The sequence below is a fragment of the Ambystoma mexicanum genome, chromosome 4p (assembly GCF_040938575.1).
Source record: "Ambystoma mexicanum isolate Mex_15411 chromosome 4p, UKY_AmexF1_1, whole genome shotgun sequence".
NCBI classification, from domain to species: Eukaryota; Metazoa; Chordata; class Amphibia; order Caudata; family Ambystomatidae; genus Ambystoma; species Ambystoma mexicanum.
Genome location: NC_090927.1, coordinates 1,202,305,170 through 1,202,327,547, shown reverse-complemented (window position 1 = coordinate 1,202,327,547; position 22,378 = coordinate 1,202,305,170). Strand labels below are relative to the sequence as shown.

Here is a 22,378-nt window from a genome sequence, read left to right as displayed (position 1 = left end):
TTGGAGGAGCTCTTCTCTTTTTTGTAAATTGGTTCTGACTATTGCTTTATCCACCGTTTCTGCTGGGTACCCTCGTCTTAAGAATCTCTGTTTCATGATGTCATATTCATTCTGTAGAGTAGCCTGGTCTGACGTTATCCTCTTGAGTCTTAGTAGTTGACTGTAGGGTAAGTTTTCTTTTAGATGTTTTGGGTGAAAGCTGCTATGATCAAGGCAGCTGTTTACATCTGTTGGTTTTCAGAATATCTTTGTCTTGAGTGTTGTCCCCGATTGTTCAATCGTGACATCCAAAAAATTGACCTCCCGTCTACCGATCTCCATAGTGAAACCGATCCTGTCGTAATTGTTTAGGGATTCCCAGAATTTTATTAGTTCGCTTTCAGTGCCATTCCAGATCCCAAAGATGTTGTCTATATAGCGTCTCCAGCATTTCACCTTGTCTTTCCATAGTGGGTTTTCTAATACAAATTTAGTCTCAAATTGGTGCATGAAGATATTAGCATACGATGGGGACGCTGATGAGCCCATCGGTGTTCCGGAGATTTGCAAATAATATTGACCATTGTGTCTGAAATAGTTGTTGTAAAGGATAATATTATTGAGTTCTATGGCAAAGTCTCTTTGTATTGTACTTGTTGATTCCAAAGTAAAAACCAATCCATGGCTTCTATGTCTTCTTTATGAGGGATTGAGGTGTACAAGCTATTTACGTCCATCGTGAATAGAATAAGTTCTTCCTCTTCTAGATTAAGTGTGTTGATTATGCTCAGAAAGTGGGTCGTATCCTTCATGTAAGTTTTGTTTTTTTGTACCAAAGGCTGTAGTGCAGTATCCAGGTAAATTGCTAAAAGTTGGAACACGCTGTCTGTTCCAGCTACAATTGGTCGAAAAGGGGGGGGTCTTCTTTATTTTTATGTATTTTTGGTAATCCGTAGAAAACCGGAGTGACTGGATGTTTCTGAATGAGGAAATCGGCTGTTTTCTCACTAATCCAGTCCATATCTTCAGTGTTTATACTTAATGTAAAGAATACAGAACAGATTGCCCCTGATGAAGAGTGAAAATTGATACTCGAAACGCGTTGGGCCAGATTATACTTTGAATGTTGTTTGTTAAAAATCTGAATAAATTACTGTTTTTCTGATAAACAGATGAATTGTCAAGTATTAATTGAGACACTTCAGAATATTTTGCAGCCATAGCAAAGCACAAAAACTTACTAAACTTAAGAACCAAACCCTGTAAAAAACAATAAGGTTACTAGTTGTACCCTTAAAAACTCTATACGGGCCACAGCCCTTGTTGATAGTGTGCAGGGCATGTGGGTTTCCTTAATCAGGAAACCATTTGTTCAATGTATTTTTCCCAGCCTAGATACCAAGGCTGAGCACCTCTCCCCTGCACCTCAAATTGTACTCGACTGTCCAACTAATTACTCAGAGCTATTCTCCTATATGCAAAAAATATAAATGAGGACTAGGTGTGCATGGTGATTATCAATCTTTTCTTTGTGACATTTGGTAGCGTAGACAGAACAGCCATGCTTATTTTAGGAGGGAGAGAGGGCTCTAGGTCCGTACAAATAAATTGAAGTATACATATGGTCCAAAGAAACACTGATACACTATGGGCCTCATTACGACTTTGGAGGTAGCCATGGCGCTATTGGCGCCATGGCTGCCTCCAAAACCGTGTCTGGGTTCCCTGAATGGGGAAATACCGGGCCATTCCGAGTATGGAGGGCCCGGTATTTCCCCATTCAGGGAACCCGGACCCGGACCTTCCCCATTCCAATTCGAGCCCCATAGGGCTCAATGGGAATGGGGAGGGAGCTAACAACGGGCCCATTACAAGAGGGCCTGTTGTTAGCTCCCTGGTCCCCTCGCGGGACCCGCTCTGGACGTCTGCATAAACCAGACGTCCAGATCGGTTCCCGAGAGGGGACCTCGCAATAGTGCGGAATGCGTTTAACGGCGCCGTTAAACGCATTCCGCACCACTTGTAATGAGGCCCTATGTATATTGTAAAAATAATGGTTTATTTTAAATACAATACGCCAGGATAAATCGTGGGCAAAGTAAGTTCTATCACACAAGTCATAAACACATTGATAAAAAACCAACTCAATACTTATGGTATACAAACCAAAGTATGACCCTATTAAGAATAGCAATAAACATTTCAAGGAGAGTCAAATCTAATGTTGCACATTCCGAATGGCAATCACTATTCTTGAGGAGTAAAACCAGATTAGTAATACTTTTGGATTACAGTAAAATACCTCATACTTTTCCGAGGGGCATTCCACTACTCATGGACAAGTAAGAACGTAGTAAACTAATTTAGAACTGCACAAAAGCAATTTGGTAGAAGCATAACTCAATGTTACCGTTTTAGAAGGTCAGTATAACCTATTGGTCTATAAACGTGTTTCACTATTTCTAATGCAGGAATAGACAGTTTAAACAATGATACTTTTCAGAGGTGTAGGCTACACCTAAGTTTAGTAGGAACTCTAGCAGACTTTTAAGAAAGGCAATCAGCAGTTCCAGTTAAGTAAGGACCTATATACTTTTCAGAAAGGCAGTATGCAACTCTAAGTCAAGTAAGAACTTCAAGACTGTTTTAGAAATGCACTAAAGATGATCAGGGGAAGCAAAACCCAATGGTACACTTTAAGGATGTTAGTATATTATTCAAGGTCGGTAAACCCTATTGTAAGCCTTTACACTCATTCAGTTTCAGAATAATAAAGCAATACCAACTCGATTACGTTTAAGAAGAGTGAAACACTATTTCAAATTAAGTAAACCAACCTATATACTTTCTAGAGGGGCAGTATGCTACTCAGGGGTGAGTAATAACTTTATTACACTTTGTAACTTATTCTGTTCAGGAATTAGTTACACATCAACAATTTTACAATTAAGTACTTTTCACACTTGTTATATTTTCAAGACAGAAGTCTTATCTTTTAAAGTCCTTCCCTATTCTAGAGCATGTTGTTTTCTCAGAGGCAGAAGAGGGACCCTAGTTCAGGAAAGTGAGTTCCAGAGGATATCTCATCCAACAAGTAAGTATTAACTTCAGAGTTAGTTGAATGTGTTCAGGCACTTCACAGAAGGCTCCCTAGATGGGTTATAGTGTTAGGTCTGGGTGAACAGTATGGGTGAACTACCAAACACACGAATCACCCACTCAGCCACATGAGAGCGACGCAAGACTTACAATAAGTATCACCCAAGCTAACACAGTGCCTCAGCAAAGAAGGAACAAGTTACTTACCTGTAACTATTGTTCTCCAGCACGAGTCTGGCATGGATTCACATTCTCATGAATATTCCCCGTCAGGCTGGGAATCCTCGGTAAAAGAAAAAACTGTTTCACTTTCATTTACAAACTGTATTTCTCCTTTCAACCAATCACTGTCCTCTGGGTCATACTGCCCCCATCCAATGACAATGCTCTCCCTAAGCCCCTCCTCTGGCAGCCATCTTCAGATTTGGTAAGCACGTAAAGTGGCAGTATGACAAGAAGAGCCGCAGATGGGAGGGTTTGCATATGAATCCATTCCAGACCCATGCCAGAGAACAACAGTTACAGGTAATATGTCCAGCAGGGTCACACCTGACAGGAAATGCCGTTGTGGCAGCAATCGCTCTGGTGGAGTGGGCTCTCGGATGGCCGGGCAGCGGTTGGTTCACTAACCAATGACAATGCATGATGTAGCTGGAGAGCCACCCTGAGATGAAAGCCTTGGACAAGGCCTTCCCATGGTTCACAGGACCAAAGTTCACGAACAGTTGTGAAGTCTTCCGAAAACTCTTTGTGCGTGTCACATAGAAGTTAAAAGCACAAGCAACGTCCAGCGAGTGCCACGCCCTTTCAGCCAGTGACAAAGATTTCGGGAACAAAACCAGTAACACCAAGGCTCGTTGAGGTGGAATTCTGATGGAACTTCAGCATGAAAGAGGGGTAGATCCACAGCACCACCCTCGATGCGTGGAAAGTCAGGTATGCTTGCTTGAAGTATAGGGCCTGGATCTCACCCGCCCTCCTGGCAGAGGTGATGGACACAAGGAAAGTTGTTTTCCATAAGAGGAACGAGAGGGGCCTGATACATAGGCTCAAAGGTGTCCCCCATCAGGCTTGTCAGAACCACGTTGAGTTCCCACACCGGGGCAGGAGCCTTCACCGGCAGGAAATATCAAAAAAGTCCTTTGAGGAACTCCTTGACGAGTCGTTGAGACCACAGTGAAGATCTTCCTGGAGACCTGGTGTAGCGGAAGATAGCCGCCTGCACCTTGACAGAAGCGTGTGTCAGGCCGGCTTTGGCCAAGGAGAGAAAGTATGGAAGAATTTGCGGGGCCATGACCCTCACCGGGATAATCTTCTGAGACCAGCACCATGTAGTGAAACGCTTTCACTTGTGACCGTAGCACTTCAAAGTCGATGATGCCTTAGCCTTGGCAAGGACCTCGTATCCACCAAACTCTAGGGCTGCAAGCGCCAAGCCCTCACGTTCAGCAATCATGGGTTGTGATGCAGGATTGTGCCTCCTTCTCTGGTGAGAAGATCCGGACCTACGGGCAGCTTGACCGGGGGCGACGCTGACAGACTGAGAAGGTACGGATGCCAAATCTGCCTCGCCCACGCCAGGGCGATAAGTATCACCTTGCACAGACACTATCCGAGTGTGTTGATGCCTCGTACCAGGAGAGGGAAGGGAGGGAACGCGGACAGGAACAGTCCTTACTGTGTAAAGGAAAATGCGTCTCCCAGGCTCCTCGGCTGGTGTAACCTTCTGGCAAACTTCTTGCACTTGGAGGTCGTTGCTGTCCCAAACAGATCTATCTTGGACCTGCCCCACTCAGCAAAAAGCGGTCCACCTGATTCTGGTGAAGCTCCCACACGTGGCAGGAGCGCAGTTCCCTGCTGAGGGTATCTGCAATGGTGTTCTTGACTGCTGCCAGGTGAAGAGGGACGAGAAACATCCCCTGTCCGACGTCCCATCGCCACAAGTCCAGCGCCTCCTTGGAGAGCGCCGGGGATTAAGTGCCCCCTTGTTTCCTGATGTAAAACATGGTGGTGGGGATGTCCGTGAAGATCCTTACCACCTTGCCTTTCAGGAACGGGAGGAACGACTTCAGGGCCCAAAACACTGCCAGTAGCTCCGGGATATTGATATGAAGATCCGTCTCAGGCAACCACAGACCTCTGGCATGCAGACATCCGGTGTGCGCTTTCCATCCCTCTAGGAAGGCGTACGTGATGACCGTCTCCTGCTTTGGCGGGTTCTGGAATTCTGTGCCTTGGGCGATGTTGGAGCATACTATCGCCCGCCAGGCATCCAGGAATTCCTGGAGGGGACGCATATGCAACCTGCAGAGCCGGACGAGGTAGATGCAGGACGACATCATGCCCAGCAATGACTTGATGGCTCGCACCGTGGCCGTCCTCATCAACGACAGCTGCTGCACCTTCCACAGAATGGCTGCTATCCTTTACTCCGAGGGAGCTGCCTGGAAAGACACTGTATTGAGCCTGGCGCGTAGGAACAGCACGTTCTGCGATTGCATCGAGCGGGACTCTGGATAGTTATCCCAGATTCGTTAGTAGCCGGAAGGTCGTCTCAGTGTGTCCTTGGGCCCGCTCTTGTGAGCGGGTGCAAATTAGCCAGTCATCCAGGTATGGGTATACATGTATGCTCTGTAGGCGTCGATGGGCTGCCACTGGTGGCAGGCACTTCATGAACACTCTGGGGGCTGACTTCAAGCGGAATGGCAGGGCCTGGAACTGGCAGTGCTACCCCTGCACTATGAAACATAGAAGCTTTGTGTTTCCTGTGAGTGGGGGAGTGAAAATAGGCATCCTCCAGGTCCAACAACATCAAAAAGTCTCCTTTTTCCAGTTGGCCAAGCCCGTTTCGCAACATGACCATCTTGCATTTTTGGGACTTTAGGTATTTATTCAGAGGTTGGAGGTCTAGAATGGGCCTCCAGCCCGATGTCTTCTTTCTGACCAAAAAGTATCTGGAATAGACCCAGCAGCCCCGAAGTCGTTGGGGAACTAGCTCTATCACCCCTTTTTGCAGCATGGCCCATACCTCCAACAGGAGCGGAGGGATGTGCTGCTCCTGACGGGCCACCGGAGGGATCCGCGGACACCTGGGCTGAAACTCCAGGGTTTGTCCTTGGGCGAGAACATCCAGCACCCATCTGTCGGTGGTGATCTTTCTCCACTCGCTGATTAACTTCGTCAGCCGCCTCCCACCGGGGTGCACGGGGGTGGCCTGACGTCCTGGTCATTTCAGGCTTGCTAAGGTGCCGCTGTCCTGCCCTGCGGACGACGGAGCCGCTGTCCTCTGCTACCGGAGGTGTGGCAACAGCCTCTGTAGGCTTCCTGAGTCGTGCATCTGGAAGGCTGATGGTACGATGGGGAGAAGCCTTTGGAAGACCTGCTCGACTTTCCTCTGGAGGAGCGAAAAGAAGAGCGGTTCTGCTGGAGGGTGCACAGGGAACGGGCCGTCTGTGTATACGCCTAAATGGCCTGTAAGGGCTCGTCAACGACCTTCCCAAACAGGTTATCTCCATCGAAGGGCATGTCCAGTACTTTTTCTTGGACCTCATGTGCGTATCTGTCCCTGTACCCGTGCCTGTGCTGGTGCAGCCGGGGCCTGACGCGGATGAGGAGGCTGAAATGGGGCGTCTGACAACGCTTCCTCTTCTTCACTGGCGGCTGATCGGGGATCTGGGGGACCATTGGAACTGGGCCCAGTGGCATCCTCTTCTGGATCTCTGATACCAAGTTCTGAAGGGTTGACAGAATGTCCAGAGACATTTCCCTCGGCTGAGCTGGCGGGATCGCAACCCTAGGCCCTGCACCATCGTTGTCCTCCTCTCCTACATCCTTGTGGACAGTGTGTAAGGACTCCAGGTCCTTGTCGTCTGTGGACAAGACCTCCATGGCTTGGGCCACGGCCTGGGAGGGCTGTTTCAGGGCCTCCCTTTTTCGCCCCTGAGGGGCTGGATCCGGTGTCTGAGTCAGTCTCCCCTGTTCCGGCATGGCAGCAGACTTTGCCAAAGTCACTGCTGTGATATTGCGCCTCGGGGGTAGGGATACCTTCTGTGTTGCGAGTGCTACCTTCACAGGGTCAGCCCCCTTAGCTGCTGTGAGAGCAGCCGCCACCAACTCTATTGTCAACAAAGTCTTATCCTGTGCCGATAGGGTCTTCTTGGGCAGTTCAGCTTTCTTCTCCTCCGTCCGCAGATTCTCTGGCTTCTCCCGCAATTTAGCCGGGTTGGGTGATTTGCTTTTGGATTTCTGGCTGGTAATGGAGGCAGAGGGCGAGGACGATTTCCCCCTGTACACCTTGGGACCCACTTCCGCGGCGACCCCGGTGGACTCAGACTTGTAGTTCTTGGCATTGTCTTGGGCCCCCATGGATGAGGCGCCCTCAAAGGACTTAGAAGACCACTCCACGGACAGGCCGGTCCTGGATGAGGCATGAACCTGCTCGGAACACAGAGAAGAGGCCAAGCTGCCAGTCTACTGTGCCCATCCCTCGTCGTCTTCTTGGAGAACCCGAGGCATATCTTGCACTCCACTTTCTTGTGGTACGGATGCAGGCAGTAGAGGTATTGCAGATGCTTGTCTTCAACAAACTCATTCCATAGCCTGCACTTGGTGTAGGGCTTGAAGAGGGAACCTTCCCCGGTCAGAGGGCATGAAGTAGGCCAAATGGCCTTCTGGAATCTTCGAATAATTCATCCTTAAGGGGCACTGAAATTCACAGACAACGGATCTCTTCTGTCGGCAGATGGAGAAGAGAGCACATGGGCACTTTCGAAACAAAAATAGAATCTTTTTTCCTCGAAAACGCAGAAGTAGCTTGCAGAGAAAACTTGAGGACTCCCAGCACTGAAGGGTGCAGTAAAAATATGAAGATGGCTGCCAGAGGAGGGCTTATGGAGGGGACTGTCATTGGATGGGGGTAGAATGACCCAGAGGACAGCGATTGGTTTAAAGGAGAAATACAGTTTGTAAGTGAAAGTGAAACTGTTTTTTCTTTTACCGAGGATTCCCAGCCTGGCGACGGGGAATATTCATGAGCATGTGAATCCATGCCAGACCCCATGCTGGAGAACAATTATTATAATTATTATTATTATGAGGTCCAAGAGGTGGAGATGGTGCAGTGCCACCCCTTGACAAACAGGGATAACCTCCCACTGACTGCATTCAAATAGACAAAATGTAGTTAACAGTGGCTTGGCACTCTGGGCCGTTGTGGGGACAGCAGAGGAAGCAAACTATGTTCCACTTCTTCTCCCTTGGCAAGGTATACACTACAATTGCTTGTTGAATTGTGCCTGACCACTGCCACAATGGACAAAACCGAAGTCAAGGGTTGAAATGAACACTTCTGAGCCAAAGCTGAAGAATCTTACACAGGCAACCCGAAGGACTTGACTGTGGCATTGAATGCTTGGAACTTCTGCAAGGATTCATCAGCATTTGCTCCAAACAGGTTGTTCCCATTGAATGGCACGTATAGATGTTTCGTTAGGAAATTGTGGATGAAACCGGAGGTCCACATCCAGCCGAAGGACAGACTTGGAGACCATTACATGCACCATACGTAGTGTGACAGTCAGACTAAGATCTGGCAAGTGGCCTTCTTCCCATCTCCAACCTGAGTGGAAACTCTCCAGGTTTTCAGCCGCACTGAAGACTACATCCCACAGTCCAAACGTTTACTTAGCCAGGGTGCAGGTGGCACTGACAGTAAAGTCAGGCTGCCTGAAGCAAAGACTTTGTGGACCATTGCATTAAGCTTCTTACTCTCTCTGTCAGGGAAGAAGGAGGGGAAGGATGTGGTTTTCAGACTTGGAAGGGTGACTTTTCACACCAAGCTTTCTGGTAGGGGTGTGTGGAGAGAAACGCAGGATCCAGGGATGCCCGATGATTCTTCTTGGCAAGTTCACTGTATACCGCAGGGACTGACAACGTCTTTCCCAGGTCACCAAAACAGGTGCAGTCACTGTTTGGTGGAATGGCTAAAGAGCCTCCCTTGATGACCCTCATCCAATATATCGGTCCGGTCATACTGGACACATGCCTTAGTGGGTGTGGAAACATCTAGAGTCTCCACAGACTTGCCAACTGTCCTCTGAGATAAGAAGTGGGGTTCACCAGGAATCAAGTGCTGGAAGAATATCCAGCTCTGGAGACATGTCCAAGCCAGTGGCCACTTGTAGGCTGAAGCCAACCCCAGAAGATCTTCCCCATCACAGAACTCCTCAAGGAAGTCCTACATCTCACTACAGAGAAGGTAGTGTTCCAAAGAGGACCCGGCACTGACTAGTGCCGAGATGATAGGAGCCAAGGCTTAGGTGCCTGAAGGTGGAGTCATATGGCACTGGTGTAGGGGTTTTTACACTGGCAGAGCCAGAATCTCACAAGCCAAAGTGCAATACGGGCCACTTATATTGTAAAATGTCCCTGATCGGCGGTCTTCACTGAACGGTGATCTGTAGGAGTACAACGCATGTGCTTATTGCACATACATGACGAACGGACCAGGAAGTGGCGGCCGACAGGGTGAGTTAAGGAGGCAGACTGGGTGTATGCGTGTGTGCGTTTGCATGTGTGTGTGCGTTTGCATGTGTATGTGCGTATGTATGTGCGCGTGTGCCTGTTGTATGTGGCAAACAGGATGGGCCAGGAGTCTGTTGCTATGTTCCATGGGGTTGCCCTCATGAAACACAGGGCAGGATGTAGGGGGAGGAGGATGGGGAGAGAATAGAGGGATGTGAGGGGTCCCCCATATTGGAAGAGGACATAGAAGGGGGCACTCATAGAAAATGATGTTTCCACCAAGCTCTGAAACTGGGCTTGGGGAACTGACTTCAGTAAAAACGGCCTGCAGGGAAACCTCATAGATCCGTCCAAGGGGTTGCCTCTGCTGGTTTCATCGAGCGTGGTGGACCATGCAGCTGCAACCAGGGCTAGGTCTTCACACCTGCTGCTGTAAAGCATCCCACCCTTGGGGGCCTAGTTGTCTAGGACTTTGTGGGGAAAGGTAGCTGCGTAACTGCAGCATTGGAGGTGATTCTTTTGAGGTATCCCTCGAGAGGGTGTTGTGACTATTTCCGGATGAAGAGCACAGATGCCTGGAAGAGTTACTAGGACTTCAGGACCTTTCCATATGCTGCTTCTTATCCTTCACTGAAGAACGTTCCTCCATCAGTACTTCGATCATGACCTTCTTCGTACCTAGGGACTTAGAAGGTGGTCTATTTCCAACCATGTGAAAATATTTTAAGAGTTTTGAGGCACACTCTTTGAGGGCCTTAGAATGCACAAACTTACAGGAGCGCCAATCTTTCACATTGTGGTCCTCCCCAGAGCATTGGAGGCAAACCCTCTAAGGGTCTGACAAGGACATTTGTCTTATGCAGTACAAGCAGGGCTTGAAGCACAAGGCTTTAGGGGTGGCACTAAGGCATGATGCAGCAAGCTAGAAAGCTATGTTGCGCTCCAGAAGCATGCTCAGTGTCCACAAAAAAGGAAGAGGGGACATGGGTTTCAGCAACTCCATATGTAACATTCTGACTTGGTGAGCAAAGGCACTGGATAGAGCTGGCAGGGACCAGCACTGCACCCCCTGGTGGATGAAAATGTTTCTGAAAACAGCTGGTGGTGATGAGAATATCATCTAAAATGAGACATTTTTTGGGAAGAAATCCATGAGAAACTTATAGCAGTGTCATGGAGCACAGCAGTTTTGTTCCCATGCAGTATTGCATGCTCCATACAAATATTTGTATATTCTCAGGTACTGGGCCTCCACAGGAGGTCTGGTTCTATTCACACAGAGATTAAACAGTGTACATTCAGCCACTCTTTGACCTAGAGGAATTCTACCTATAGGAAGCCCACATTGACTACAGCCTGCTTGGATTTGCTTTAGCAAGCTAGGTCACTCTTCTGTGTCCACACACAAAAAACATACTCTGGGTACTGAGAATGTGAGTACCCCATTGTTAAAAGACCCGTTACTTCCTGTTCCTGTGAAACAAGAGTCCTCTTGTGAATGAGATTTCCTGTCAGATTTTGAGGGACCTGCCTTAAAGATGGAGTGAGAGAGAACCTTCGTCCTTAGTCACACTTATTTGCCAAGTTCTTATGAAACGCTGCCTCATAATGCTCAAAAATATGCTCGGATGCAATTCAATTATACATGAATATGTGCCAACAGTGTCATCACTTACCCAACCACTCAGACGCTTGCAGAGACAAATTATCAAACGCTTCAAAGGTTTGGTTAATCTTCTTGGTGAGCTCTCTAAAATTCCTAAGGAGTTGTAACCCCTTTATTGTAACCACATAAATCAAAAGACACCAGCAAACTGGGTATAGCAGACTTGCTACAGGAGTTTTCGTAAGTAGTGTTATTTTTTCTGCCACGTTTTCAAAAGAACAGTACCTCTTCTTGAAACTGCCGGATCCACTTCAATACCACTCTCATAGGGGGTACCACCGTTCAAAGGAAGTTCATAGGTTCTAAAAAAACAAAGGGGAAGGAACATGTCTGGTTAAAAATAATGTTTTATGTCCGTTTATTGATTGCAAAATATATAAAAGAATACTCTTAAATGGCTTGATTGAAAAACCAGATATCAACAAATAACAGACTCTGGTCATTATTTGAAGTAAATCTGAATGCAATTAATTGGAAATCTAACAAAACACTAAACACACTTTAAAATCAATCCTGGAACCACTTATCGCAATAAAAGAATATCTGATTAATTTGTAACAAACTATGCTCATTTTAGTAAAAGATGTTCAGCAGACAGCCATTAATCGACATCAACCTCTCCAGAAGAACAACTCCCCACAGCCCATGCTTTTAAACTTAGCTGATGTTGCTTCTCTGCCCAGTTTATGAGCTGGGAGGTAGCAAAGACTACAAATGCTTCCCTCTTGGACTTCAAAGCAGCACAGCATCTGGACACATCATACTATTCGATGTTGAAAAGGTAGCTTTAGCCACAAACAGCATCACTTTCCACTATGTGGACAGAAGAGGTGTACACATTTGCAACAATCGCCATTGCTTCCACAGCAAAAAGCACACATGTATTCCGATGGAAGTCCCCGAGCCTGTGTCCTTGCCAAGTAACTAAGAGGGAGCTGGATGAAACAGTTTTGCATACAGACTGCAGTCTTACAACCATTATACATCCCAGTTGCTGTCACTCTTTGGTTGTGAAAACAACAGGGCAACTTGATACTAGTCACCCCTTGCCAGATCGATACATTGAGTACCATTAAACTGGGTAAAAATAAAAGTGCTTAGAAGCAGGAGCAATTTCGAACTAAGCACTAAATAAAGACCAGATATTATTGTCAACATTTAGAGTCACTATGGCCAAGACAGTATTCCAATTGAAGGTTCTAAAGCAATCCCTAATATCAGGTCAAATAAAAGATGAATTATTGAATATGGGACTAGTCAATTAGTCGCAGACGAGAAAGGGATCTGTTTATCCACCTCCACATTGTATAAAGATCCATAAGGGCAGTGGCTATCCGAAGACATGCTAAACCACTGATTTCCAAGGCAATATATATTTTGTTTTACAAAGGATGAAGTGCCCGCTTCACAGATTTCTTGTATAAGAACACCCCTCAAGATGCAATAAATGTAGCTTTTCTTGTCAGGATTAATCCCATAAGTCTATGTGTCTGCTATCTCAGAAGGTTCTTCAATGCCACTCACTATCCACAGAGATATAGGCTGTTTGGATATGTAATCATTGCGGAAAAAGGATAAACAACATTAGTCTGTTAAGATTTGTGTTTATTTAATGGGTGCTTTTAGTACCGCAAGTTGATCACTTTAGAGCGCAAATGAGGACGATTCGAACCGAGGTAGGCCAGAGAAAAGCAACTAAATGGGAGGCTTAGTGCAAGAAGGAGGTGGACTTGTGAACAAACTGCCAAACAAAATAGTTTTTAATTGTGTTGGGGAATCATCCTGGTGCCCCGTGTAGCCAAGGAGTTTCAGAGAGTTTGGGGAGGTAGGGTGGTGAGCTGGATTGTGAATCTACACTCAAATATTGCTTGGAGAGTTTGGGGAATAAGAGAAGCAAAGCATCCAATGACCTTAGGGATCTTTTGAGGACAGCAGGCTTTGATGTGCTTGTGAAAGGAGTTTGGGCTGTGTAGTGTCTTTGGGGAATAGGGGTTTAGATTTGATCCTGGAGGAAGCAGGGGGTAAGGGAGTGCTAAAGAGCCACATAGCCTTGAGGTTAAAGATAAGCCTGGTTGTTTATTCTAGACAGCCTGAAGTTTGGAAATTAATTGCAGAGGGACTGATAGTATAGTCTATTATTGCGAGTATATTCCTCCAGAAGATACCTCCTTTAATGACCCCCCTGACTGAATTCTTTTGGAAAATGAAACTCTGCTCGAAGCTTCTTCTGCCTCAATGGAGGCACCCTTGAAGGGGCCTTCTTACAATTGCCACCCGTGGCAGAGGAGAGACCTAGCTGCACTGGGGGAGGCAAATTTACTGTAAATGACCCGCCGATACAAACGACACCAATTGCCAACTTGGCTCAAAAAAGGAGGTACGTAGATGACATCCGAGAATCCATCAGACCTCGATCTATGTTGGATGACCACTCACCTTTAGCTTTGACTGTGTCAGAGCTAGAGCTGGACTTCTGTGAATGCACGCTTAATAAAGGACATTGCCTCAATAGCTTTGCTAATCGAAAAAAAACAAGAGGTCACTGCAAATTCAAGACTTAGTGCAGACGCTTTCTATATTGAGGCACACCAGCCGGCACCATCGAAGGAGCTCCCAAGGAGGCCTAGAGCCAAGGTTAGCAGAGAGATTACTCAGCCCTGCAGAGCTTTGAACGATTCACTGGATTCCAACTCTGATCCCTCTCGGACCAACGGCAGTGCCCTAGCACCTTTGTAAATGTGGGAACATTTTGCCACAAATAAATACCTGCAGAGAAAAACAAAGATGATCAGAACTATCTACAAACTCAATGCAGCTAGATGTCAGCACTGACAATTGCACTTGCGCCCTTCATGAAACTTCATGAAGCAATTAATGATAGCTACACAGATCAAGCTACCTTGCTGGCCATGACGCATTCCAAGTTCATCCATATTGAAACCTTCGTTAACACCTTGGAAAGCTGCATGGATAGAGAGGGCGAGTCTGAAAACTTACTACAAAAGCTGTTGTGCGACCACATGGGGGAAGTCGGGCGAATAAAAAATTGCAGTTAGAAGCAGCAAGAGAACATTTGAAGTGGGGGAAAGAACCAGCTAAAACGACGAAAGAGTTTTTGAAATAAACACAAACATCAACCCCGGAGCCCAACCAAGTCCTCTTGGGCCCTTCAGTGGAAGACACAGGGACCCTGAGAATAACTAGCAGCAACCTACATACTAATACTGCTGATTCAGAGAGCACTCAGGTGGACTACTGCGCCCACTTTGGAACCCCTCGGTCGGTTATCACAGCTAACCCGTACTGGGAGAAGGGTATAATGTAGCCATTGTGGCACCGGTGGTGGACGAGATTGAAGTCTTGGATTCTGTGTCAACCAAAGAGGAGCAGGTAGAAGGCAACAATTACGAGATCTTTTATTCAACAATAAAAAAAGAAGAAAAGGGTTGGCCAAGACCAAAGTAACCCCAGCACTTGTGCAACAACAGAAAAAAATCAAATAACATACTATCAAAAAAATCAGCCAACTCTAATGGCGTTCTCGGATTCATCAGAAAGCTACGAAACCCTAGGTCAAAGATCGAACCTGAGACTTTGATACCACTGAAAGAAAAAAATATGAGCAAGTGAGAAATGAAAAAGATCTAATACTGCTTCCATTACCTCCATGTAAAGAGATGAGAAAACTTAGAGGACTCCGACCAAGATGGAGCGGATGCCTAAATAGACCAGGAACTCTTGGATCTGTCGGTCTATGACCTAGAAGAAAACGACCAGGAGTCTCCCTCGGCTACTCCTCTACAGGAAAGAAGAGCGATCACAGATTCTCTGGCACTTCTACCTGAACCCGAAAGACCTCCACAACTATTGCTTCAGCCAATGAAACAGCCACCTCTCCTGTTTGTAACTTTGGAGGATAAACGTAAATTATTATTAGATAGAGTGGCTACTCGAGAAACAACTGCTCTATCAGCGCGGCCAATGCCGAGATCTACTAGAGAAATACCAGGTGGAGCAAGAGTTTTGAGAAACTTCCATCAAGATCATGTCCAGAGAGGGGATTTACCCCTAAAACACACTCTAAGAAGACCTAATCCAAAGACCATGGGAAGTCCTACAGAGCAATGCCTTCTCACCAGAAAAGGAGCCTATAATTCGACAGCATAAACACCAAGATGGCAAAAAACCAACCAACCATCTAACTTCTCTTGGCAACGGCAAAGAGCCACAAAAGCTATATCTGGAAAGAATGCTGGCGATTAACGAACATTCTAAAACTGCTCCACCACATCCCGTTGCTTAGGGCAATTGAATCAGGCAACATTAGAACAGTGGAATTCCCTATTCCATTGAAATTTGACCTTGTTTGCCTTCAAATTAAATCAAAACTAATTTGCAACTTGTTATTCCACTCAGCAGAACAGCTCTGGCCCCTTGGCTTTGACATAAGTGGAAGACTGCCATTTTAAAGCAACTCGCATGATAGATCCAACAAGCCAGTCGGCGACATTATAGAAACCAGTGGGAGGACTGTGTGTGATGTGATCTAAGTGAATGTGGGCGGAAGGGTTTGTTGAGGGCTGACGCTCCAGATTCTAAAGTGATTGTGTGACTGGGAAAAAGCCCTATTAAAATCACATTCAATCTGCAACAGGCCTCGGAGAGGCTAATAACGGTGCAAACTAATCCAAGATCTAATTTATTTGAAGAAGAAAGTTGGGGGTGGTTGGCAGGCACCTTAAATGCCAACCAAAAACGCCAATGTGAGGAGCCCCTCGATAGAGAACAAGTAGTATTCGGATCATGGAACAAGAGGGGCTTCAGTCATCTATTTTACAGGACTGAAAGTGAGTTTGAGGACTGTGAAATCTTGTGCTTCCAGGAGACCTAGCTCTCGGTTGCCACAGGAGTCGAGGGTTTGAACTTGCTCATGAACCAGCCTTGAAGGAGTTGGCGAAGGGGAGACCTTCCACATGCCTTCTGACATTAATTAAAAAGGACCTGGGAACTAAAGTTATGGCCTCAAACAACTCAAACCCGTATATCCAATTAACAGTATTGGAACGGGCCAAAGGGCAGTTGTTGCTCCCCCCGTATTATACTTATAAACATCTATTGGAACCCACTAGTGGGGAAAGACAATTGCTTTGAAGATAGGATCATGAAATAGATAAATGAATGTGCTGTATATTTTGTTGATTCAATGATCATAATCTGTGGAGACTTCAACATGAATTGTGTAAAGATCGAGAAGAATGCTGTAAATTTAAACTCTAGTTCAAGTCTGGGGCAGATGAAGAAATCCAGGGCCAAGGCTTGGCTGAAAGAAATGGCAGAACGGAACTTCCGTATGATTAATGGGCATACTCCAGGGGACATCCCGGGCGCTCCAACGTGGGGCAGAGGAAGCCAGCTTTCGACCCTGGATTACTTCTATGTTTCAGACGGTGTTACCCCTCTGGTTGAAAAACTCGAGGTGGTCAACATGCGGCATAGTGACCATGACTTGGTGAAAAATGTCAATACTCTCAGCGAGCTGTAAGGCGGGAGACCAGTGACAAATCGATATGGAAATAGCCCCTGGAAGAAATCGTCTTCGCCTACAGCGCAATCAGGTAGTTTTATTGAATGACAGATATGTTGATGCTTTGAGATTTAAGAACACGCTGTGACTATGTACCTCTCTTGAGTGACTATTGGGAATATAAAGGGGGGGGGGGGGGGGTAAACCCCTGTTAAAACCCAAACATAAATATGATTAGGAGATAGTCACATAAAACATGACTTAAGTCGAGAAATTAAACAGCTATATCGCAAAGGAAAGCCAGAAAGAGAGGACTTGATGAGAAAATGAAGACAGAAATACAATAATTGGTTAATATCGCATAAAGCCATTATGGTGCAAACTGATGCAGAAAGAATGCCAAGAGCTTTATCGAATCAAGATTCACAGAGCTTGTGGTAGATCCTAAATAAAACAGGGGGCCCTCAGTGGCGCTCTTGACTAGTGCAGTAAATGAGGAGGCCAGGGTGTTTTTTCTGGGGGCTCTATATGAGACACCACTAAACTTAGAACTAGTCACGCGCCCGCAGATAAAGGGGGCTTGGGATTTAAGGCCAGCAACTCCAGGGCACTCGTCCCCGACGGCTTGTTAAACTCTATGCTTAAGCGGGCTTCGGAAGAATGGGGGGAGTTTTGCATGAATCTCTTCATGGAGATCATGGCCCAAGGTGAGATCCCGGACTCTTGGAACAAGGCAGTAGTAATTCCGATCTTGTTACGCTCACCTGGTATCCACTGGGATGCCACCCAGCCCTTGTTGGATGATTTGCACTCTCGAACCCTCTCTTGGTCCCTTTGTAAGGCTCTTGGTTAAAGATGGGTCTTAATATCGGAAAAGGTGAATCCTCCGTCCTGCTCCTCGTGGCAGGGGCGCGTAGATGTGGGGGGCGAGCAGCGACCAAGTTAATTCACTGGTGCAAGCCGCCCCGTGGGAATCCAGGCCTGCTGCGACTCTGTAGGTTTGCTGCTTTACAGTCTTTATATGCAGTTCTGATGTTCCTCTTAGTTCGAATAATAATGTCTTGCCTCTTTCCTTTTATGTATGGAAAGGTATTTTGGTGTTGTCATGCAGTTTGAAGATGAGCATGGGCCGGTTGGCGAAAGCGCAGTGTGCGCGATGCTGTCCGGTGAGTAATACGCGATGCGTGGCGCTGTTTCGCCTTTTATATTGCTAACCTGTCTTTTCTCTCCCTGCAGGTTGCGATGTTCCTCGACGAGCGCCGTAATGTTCCAGCAATGATACTGACCAGGAGGTGACTACCCAGGTAAGAATTGTGTGGCTTTCTTCATTCAGGAGGAAACGTGAGTACACGCTTACTAATGCTGTCTTTCTTTCTCCTCTTTCCAGGTTATGGTATTCCAGGATTCATGCAGTGCCGGATGATGGAGTTCGTACCTTCAGGTGAGTGGAACTGAAGTCGGCGATGGATTGAAGACAGGATACTGTTCCAGGTAAGTTTTGTAGTGTTCTTTCTCTCTCTGCAGGTCCTTGGTCCCAGGTAAGCTGGCATCAAAGAACTGGACACGGTGAGCATTACGCTGCCCACAGCAGAATAACGCAAAGCATGTTCTGCTGTTTGGGTGCGGTTTAAATAGTCTCAGGTAAAGTAGTCTACGTAAAATAGTCCCAGGCCTGCCACACCCAAAGTAGGCCAAGTAAAGTAGTCCCAGGCCTGCCACACCCAAAAGACTAGACCGCATAGCTCAGTTCCTTGTAACTGAGCTATGTGTGTGCCTCCATGTTGGCTGAACCCCACCTCCCCAGCCCCCCCCCCAAGTTAAATAGTCCCAAGTAAATAGTCCCATTCTAATGTTGGTCTTCATGATGGTTTTGAGCCTGGCGCCAAAGGCTCCAGGACTGACTCCAAGAGTCTCTTGGATGAGGTTTTAAGACCTTTGATCTGGCCCTAACTGGAAGGCTGACTTGCCAGTGAGGGCCAGGGACAAGGGTCATGACAGACCTTCAAGAAGGGCAATCAAGCTGATCCAGAGAGCTATCGCCGAATTGCCCTTCTGAATGTCTTGGGAAAGATATTTGCATCTTGGTTTTGTCCCGACTAAAGAGACGGGTGCTTGACTCGGGCCAATTTGACATGAGACAATCTGGGTTGGTTTTAGTCTAAATGTACTGCCGTTGCACATCCTCAAAGCAAGAGCTTTAAACGAGGGCAAGAAAACCTACATTGCATTTTTTGTCCATTTTGCACAGGCATTTCATAGCATCGACCAGAATCTAGTATGGACAAAATTGTCTCAATGCAACTGTCCTTCGGACATTCTATCCCCTGTTATGGCTCTGTCTATGAATACCTCAATGCAGGTAACACTGAATTGTGAGGGGCTTTTATCTAAAACGATACATACTATGAGAAACCTAAAACAGGGCTGCCCATTGGCACCAGAATCATTCAACCTGTTTGTCTCAGACATAAAAGCCGCTATGAGAGAGGAAGGTTCCTTCCCACCTAAAATAAATGGCGAGTCATTACGGTCGTTGCTATATGCAGATGACTTGATTGTGATGGACCAGACTCAGATTGGCCTACAACATAAACTTAACACCTTGTGTAATTATGTCCAATCCAATCGCCTAACGATAAATGTCTTAAAATAAAATTCGATACGTTTTCATTAACACCAATCCTCAACCTGAAGCCGTGTGGTGTCTGCTTTAGGAAACTTGGTCACAACTAGAGAGATCATTTTGGAGGAAAATCTTAAACCTCCCTCTATGCGTACCAATGTCAATTTATAACGGCACGACTCCAGTCTCTATATGCAATTGTAGCGTGGAATTCCTTATCTTTATATCGGAAAATAATAATGCGGCAACTCCCCTCCCCAGTTTGACATCCTGAAAGGAAAGAAAGGTGTAAGGGTGGACTGAGTGTTGGATTTGTGGTCAAAACTGTGTATAGACAGACTGCAAAATGCAGAAGTCTCAGAGGACCTGCTGAAAGCAAATCCAGAGACAGCTAAAAAAAAAGATCTGGCTTGGGGACTGGATCTCGACTCAATCAAAAAAAGCAAACCTTGACCTATATTCCTATCTAAACGCTGAAACTAAAGCATTAAACAGAGTGCAGAAATACTTGACAAAATTGCCAAGTTTTGCACATCGAAACCTTTTTATGAGATTCAGACTTAACCTGTTTAATACCAGAGAAGTCATTAATGCTCGTAAAAAGGTGGAAAAGAATAAGATGGTATGTCGATTGTGCAATGGTCCAACAGAAACGTTAAAACACCTGACCCTTCTCTGCCCTTTTGTGAGAGATCTAAGAACAAACTATTTGGGCGTCTTTGAGGACACTTTTGAAATAATTAATGCCGATGACTGGTGGTAGGAACTGTGCAGAGGCGAACATTTCCGCCTGATATTTGCTCTAACAAACTTTTAGGGGAGATTTTTTAACTTTCCCCAATGGACACAAGACAAAGCAGATTCTGAAAGGGGTGAGATCTCCTAGGGCGTAGCCCCATACTATCTCTATATACATGTTCCCCATATTTATTTTGGTTTGAGGAAGTTTTACCTAACTTTTATCTTATTTTAAAAATGTCTTCTTTGTCGTCCACCTTTTTGTTTTTTTCTTTTCTGAACTGACTTAGTCAACTTGGAAAAGGTATGCTTTATGTGTTCTTTTGTTCTGAAGATATGGTTTTGCTAATAACGTGTAAATGTATGATAATTCTTATGTGCCATGTGGCAAATGTTTGAAATAAACCAAATGCCGAAATAAAAATCAAAATAATAGAGAGATTTTGGATGATTTTAGCATGTATGGGATCCAGCTCCAAAGGCGAGGTAAAAAGCAATGGAGTGCGCACAGGAGGAGAACATTTTTGGGCAGCCAGAAAGAGATTCTAGCAGGGGTATGTAATTGAAGGTTATACTGGGCTTAGAATTTCTAGTGTGCACAAGTTGGGTGTCATCTGTGTATATTTGAAACTCAAGGTTGAAAAATTGGATGATTCCTGGCACCTCTGGAAAGGCATTTACAAGGTCCTCTGCCTCGATATTACAGTTACCTACAATGATGATCGTGTTGCCAATAGAGATATCTTGTAGGTGGGCGGGATGGTCCAAGATGAAAGAAAGTTGTCTCCTTGGTGATCTATGTTCAAAGGATTTGTCTTGGTGTGTGGAAGAATGGGGAAATGGTAGCTACGTCAGTGCTCTTTTTTGAGAATCTATTTTGGTAGATAATTGATTACTTGGTTGAAGTGATGGTGCCAACGGAACTGATGAACAAGTTACTCTCTTACCTGGTCAAGTTCTTTCGATGGGATGGTCCGACGACGTATTCCATATCTATGACAGTAATCACTGCAGCTGTGCTGCTTCGGAAAATCTTTCGGCGTCTGCGTCCTGCGTCGATGACGTCGATACGCTGTCCTCGAGGGCCTCCATTGAGCCGACGTCACCGGATGTTATAAGTAGGACGCACGACGCCCATAGCCTCAGTTGTAGTTTTTTCCCAGAACGTGTGGTACCAATCTTCTGCCAGTATGACCACAGAAAGCCTTGCAGAAACATAAGCTGCAATCGCATTAGAAATTCTGTAGCAGGGCAGGTAGGGAGGGAGCGATATGGAATACGTCGTCGGACCATCCCATCGAAAGAACGTGACCAGGTAAGAGAGTAACTTGTTCATCGAGGGGATTGGGTCCTCCGACGTATTGCATATCTATGACAGACTCCCAAAGCAGTACCAACGTATGGAGGAGGGAAAAAGAATTTAGAATATAGAAATTTAGAATGCCCAATCAAATTGCAGAGTAAAGGACCGCCTTTCCAAACGCCAGATCCTGCCCATGGATAGAATCTAGGGAGTCGTGTCGTACAAAAGTATGGACCAAAGCCCAAGTGGCAGCTTCACAGATGTTACGAATAGGAACACCGCTTTGTAGGGCAGTAGAGGCAGCCATACCCCTAGTAGAATGGGCCCGTAAGCCTACCGGAGGGTCCTTACCCACCAAGCGGTAACATTCAGAAATTGCCAAGATAATCCATCTAGACAAAGTCTGCTTAGTAACAGCTTGTCTCAAACGCCTTCCAGCGTAACCAATAAAGAGCTGATCGTCCACTCTGACCCGACGATGTGGAGGGCAGATGGACAAGTCGAGAAGGTCCGGGTACCACGTCCTCCGAGCCCAAGCCGGAGCAATGAGGATCATCCGGGAACCGAACCTCTGTAACCTCCGCAGCACTTGCGGGATGACAGGGCCTGGAGGAAACACGTACAGCAGTGGGAAGGACCACTCCATCACGAACGCATCTCCTAAGGCTCCTTTTGGAGGAAATTCCCACCAGCAGAACCTTTCGCACTTCCGGTTGACACTGGAGGCGAACAGATCCACCTGAGGGGTCCCCCAAAGGGCGAAGATCTCCAGGAGAATCTCCTGAGCCAGCTCCCACTCCTAAGAGATTGCGCTCTGCCTGCTCAGAGCGTCGGCTGTCTCGTTTTCGTCTCCGGCCAGATGAACTGCCGAGATCGAAACTTGCTGCTGATGGCCCAGAACCAGAGCTGCATCGCCTCCCTGCA

General features: G+C 46.3%; 1 protein-coding gene across 1 annotated transcript in view; it reads right to left on the bottom strand.

Annotated features, from left to right (window-relative positions):
* Window positions 1-22,378, bottom strand: part of NPHP1 (nephrocystin 1) — a 1,322,209-nt gene that overhangs the window by 315,833 nt on the left and 983,998 nt on the right. The window contains exon 15 of the mRNA XM_069606852.1: window positions 11,492-11,568. Coding sequence (XP_069462953.1) covers window positions 11,492-11,568 — 77 coding nt within the window. The remainder of the gene's footprint in view (window positions 1-11,491; window positions 11,569-22,378) is intronic.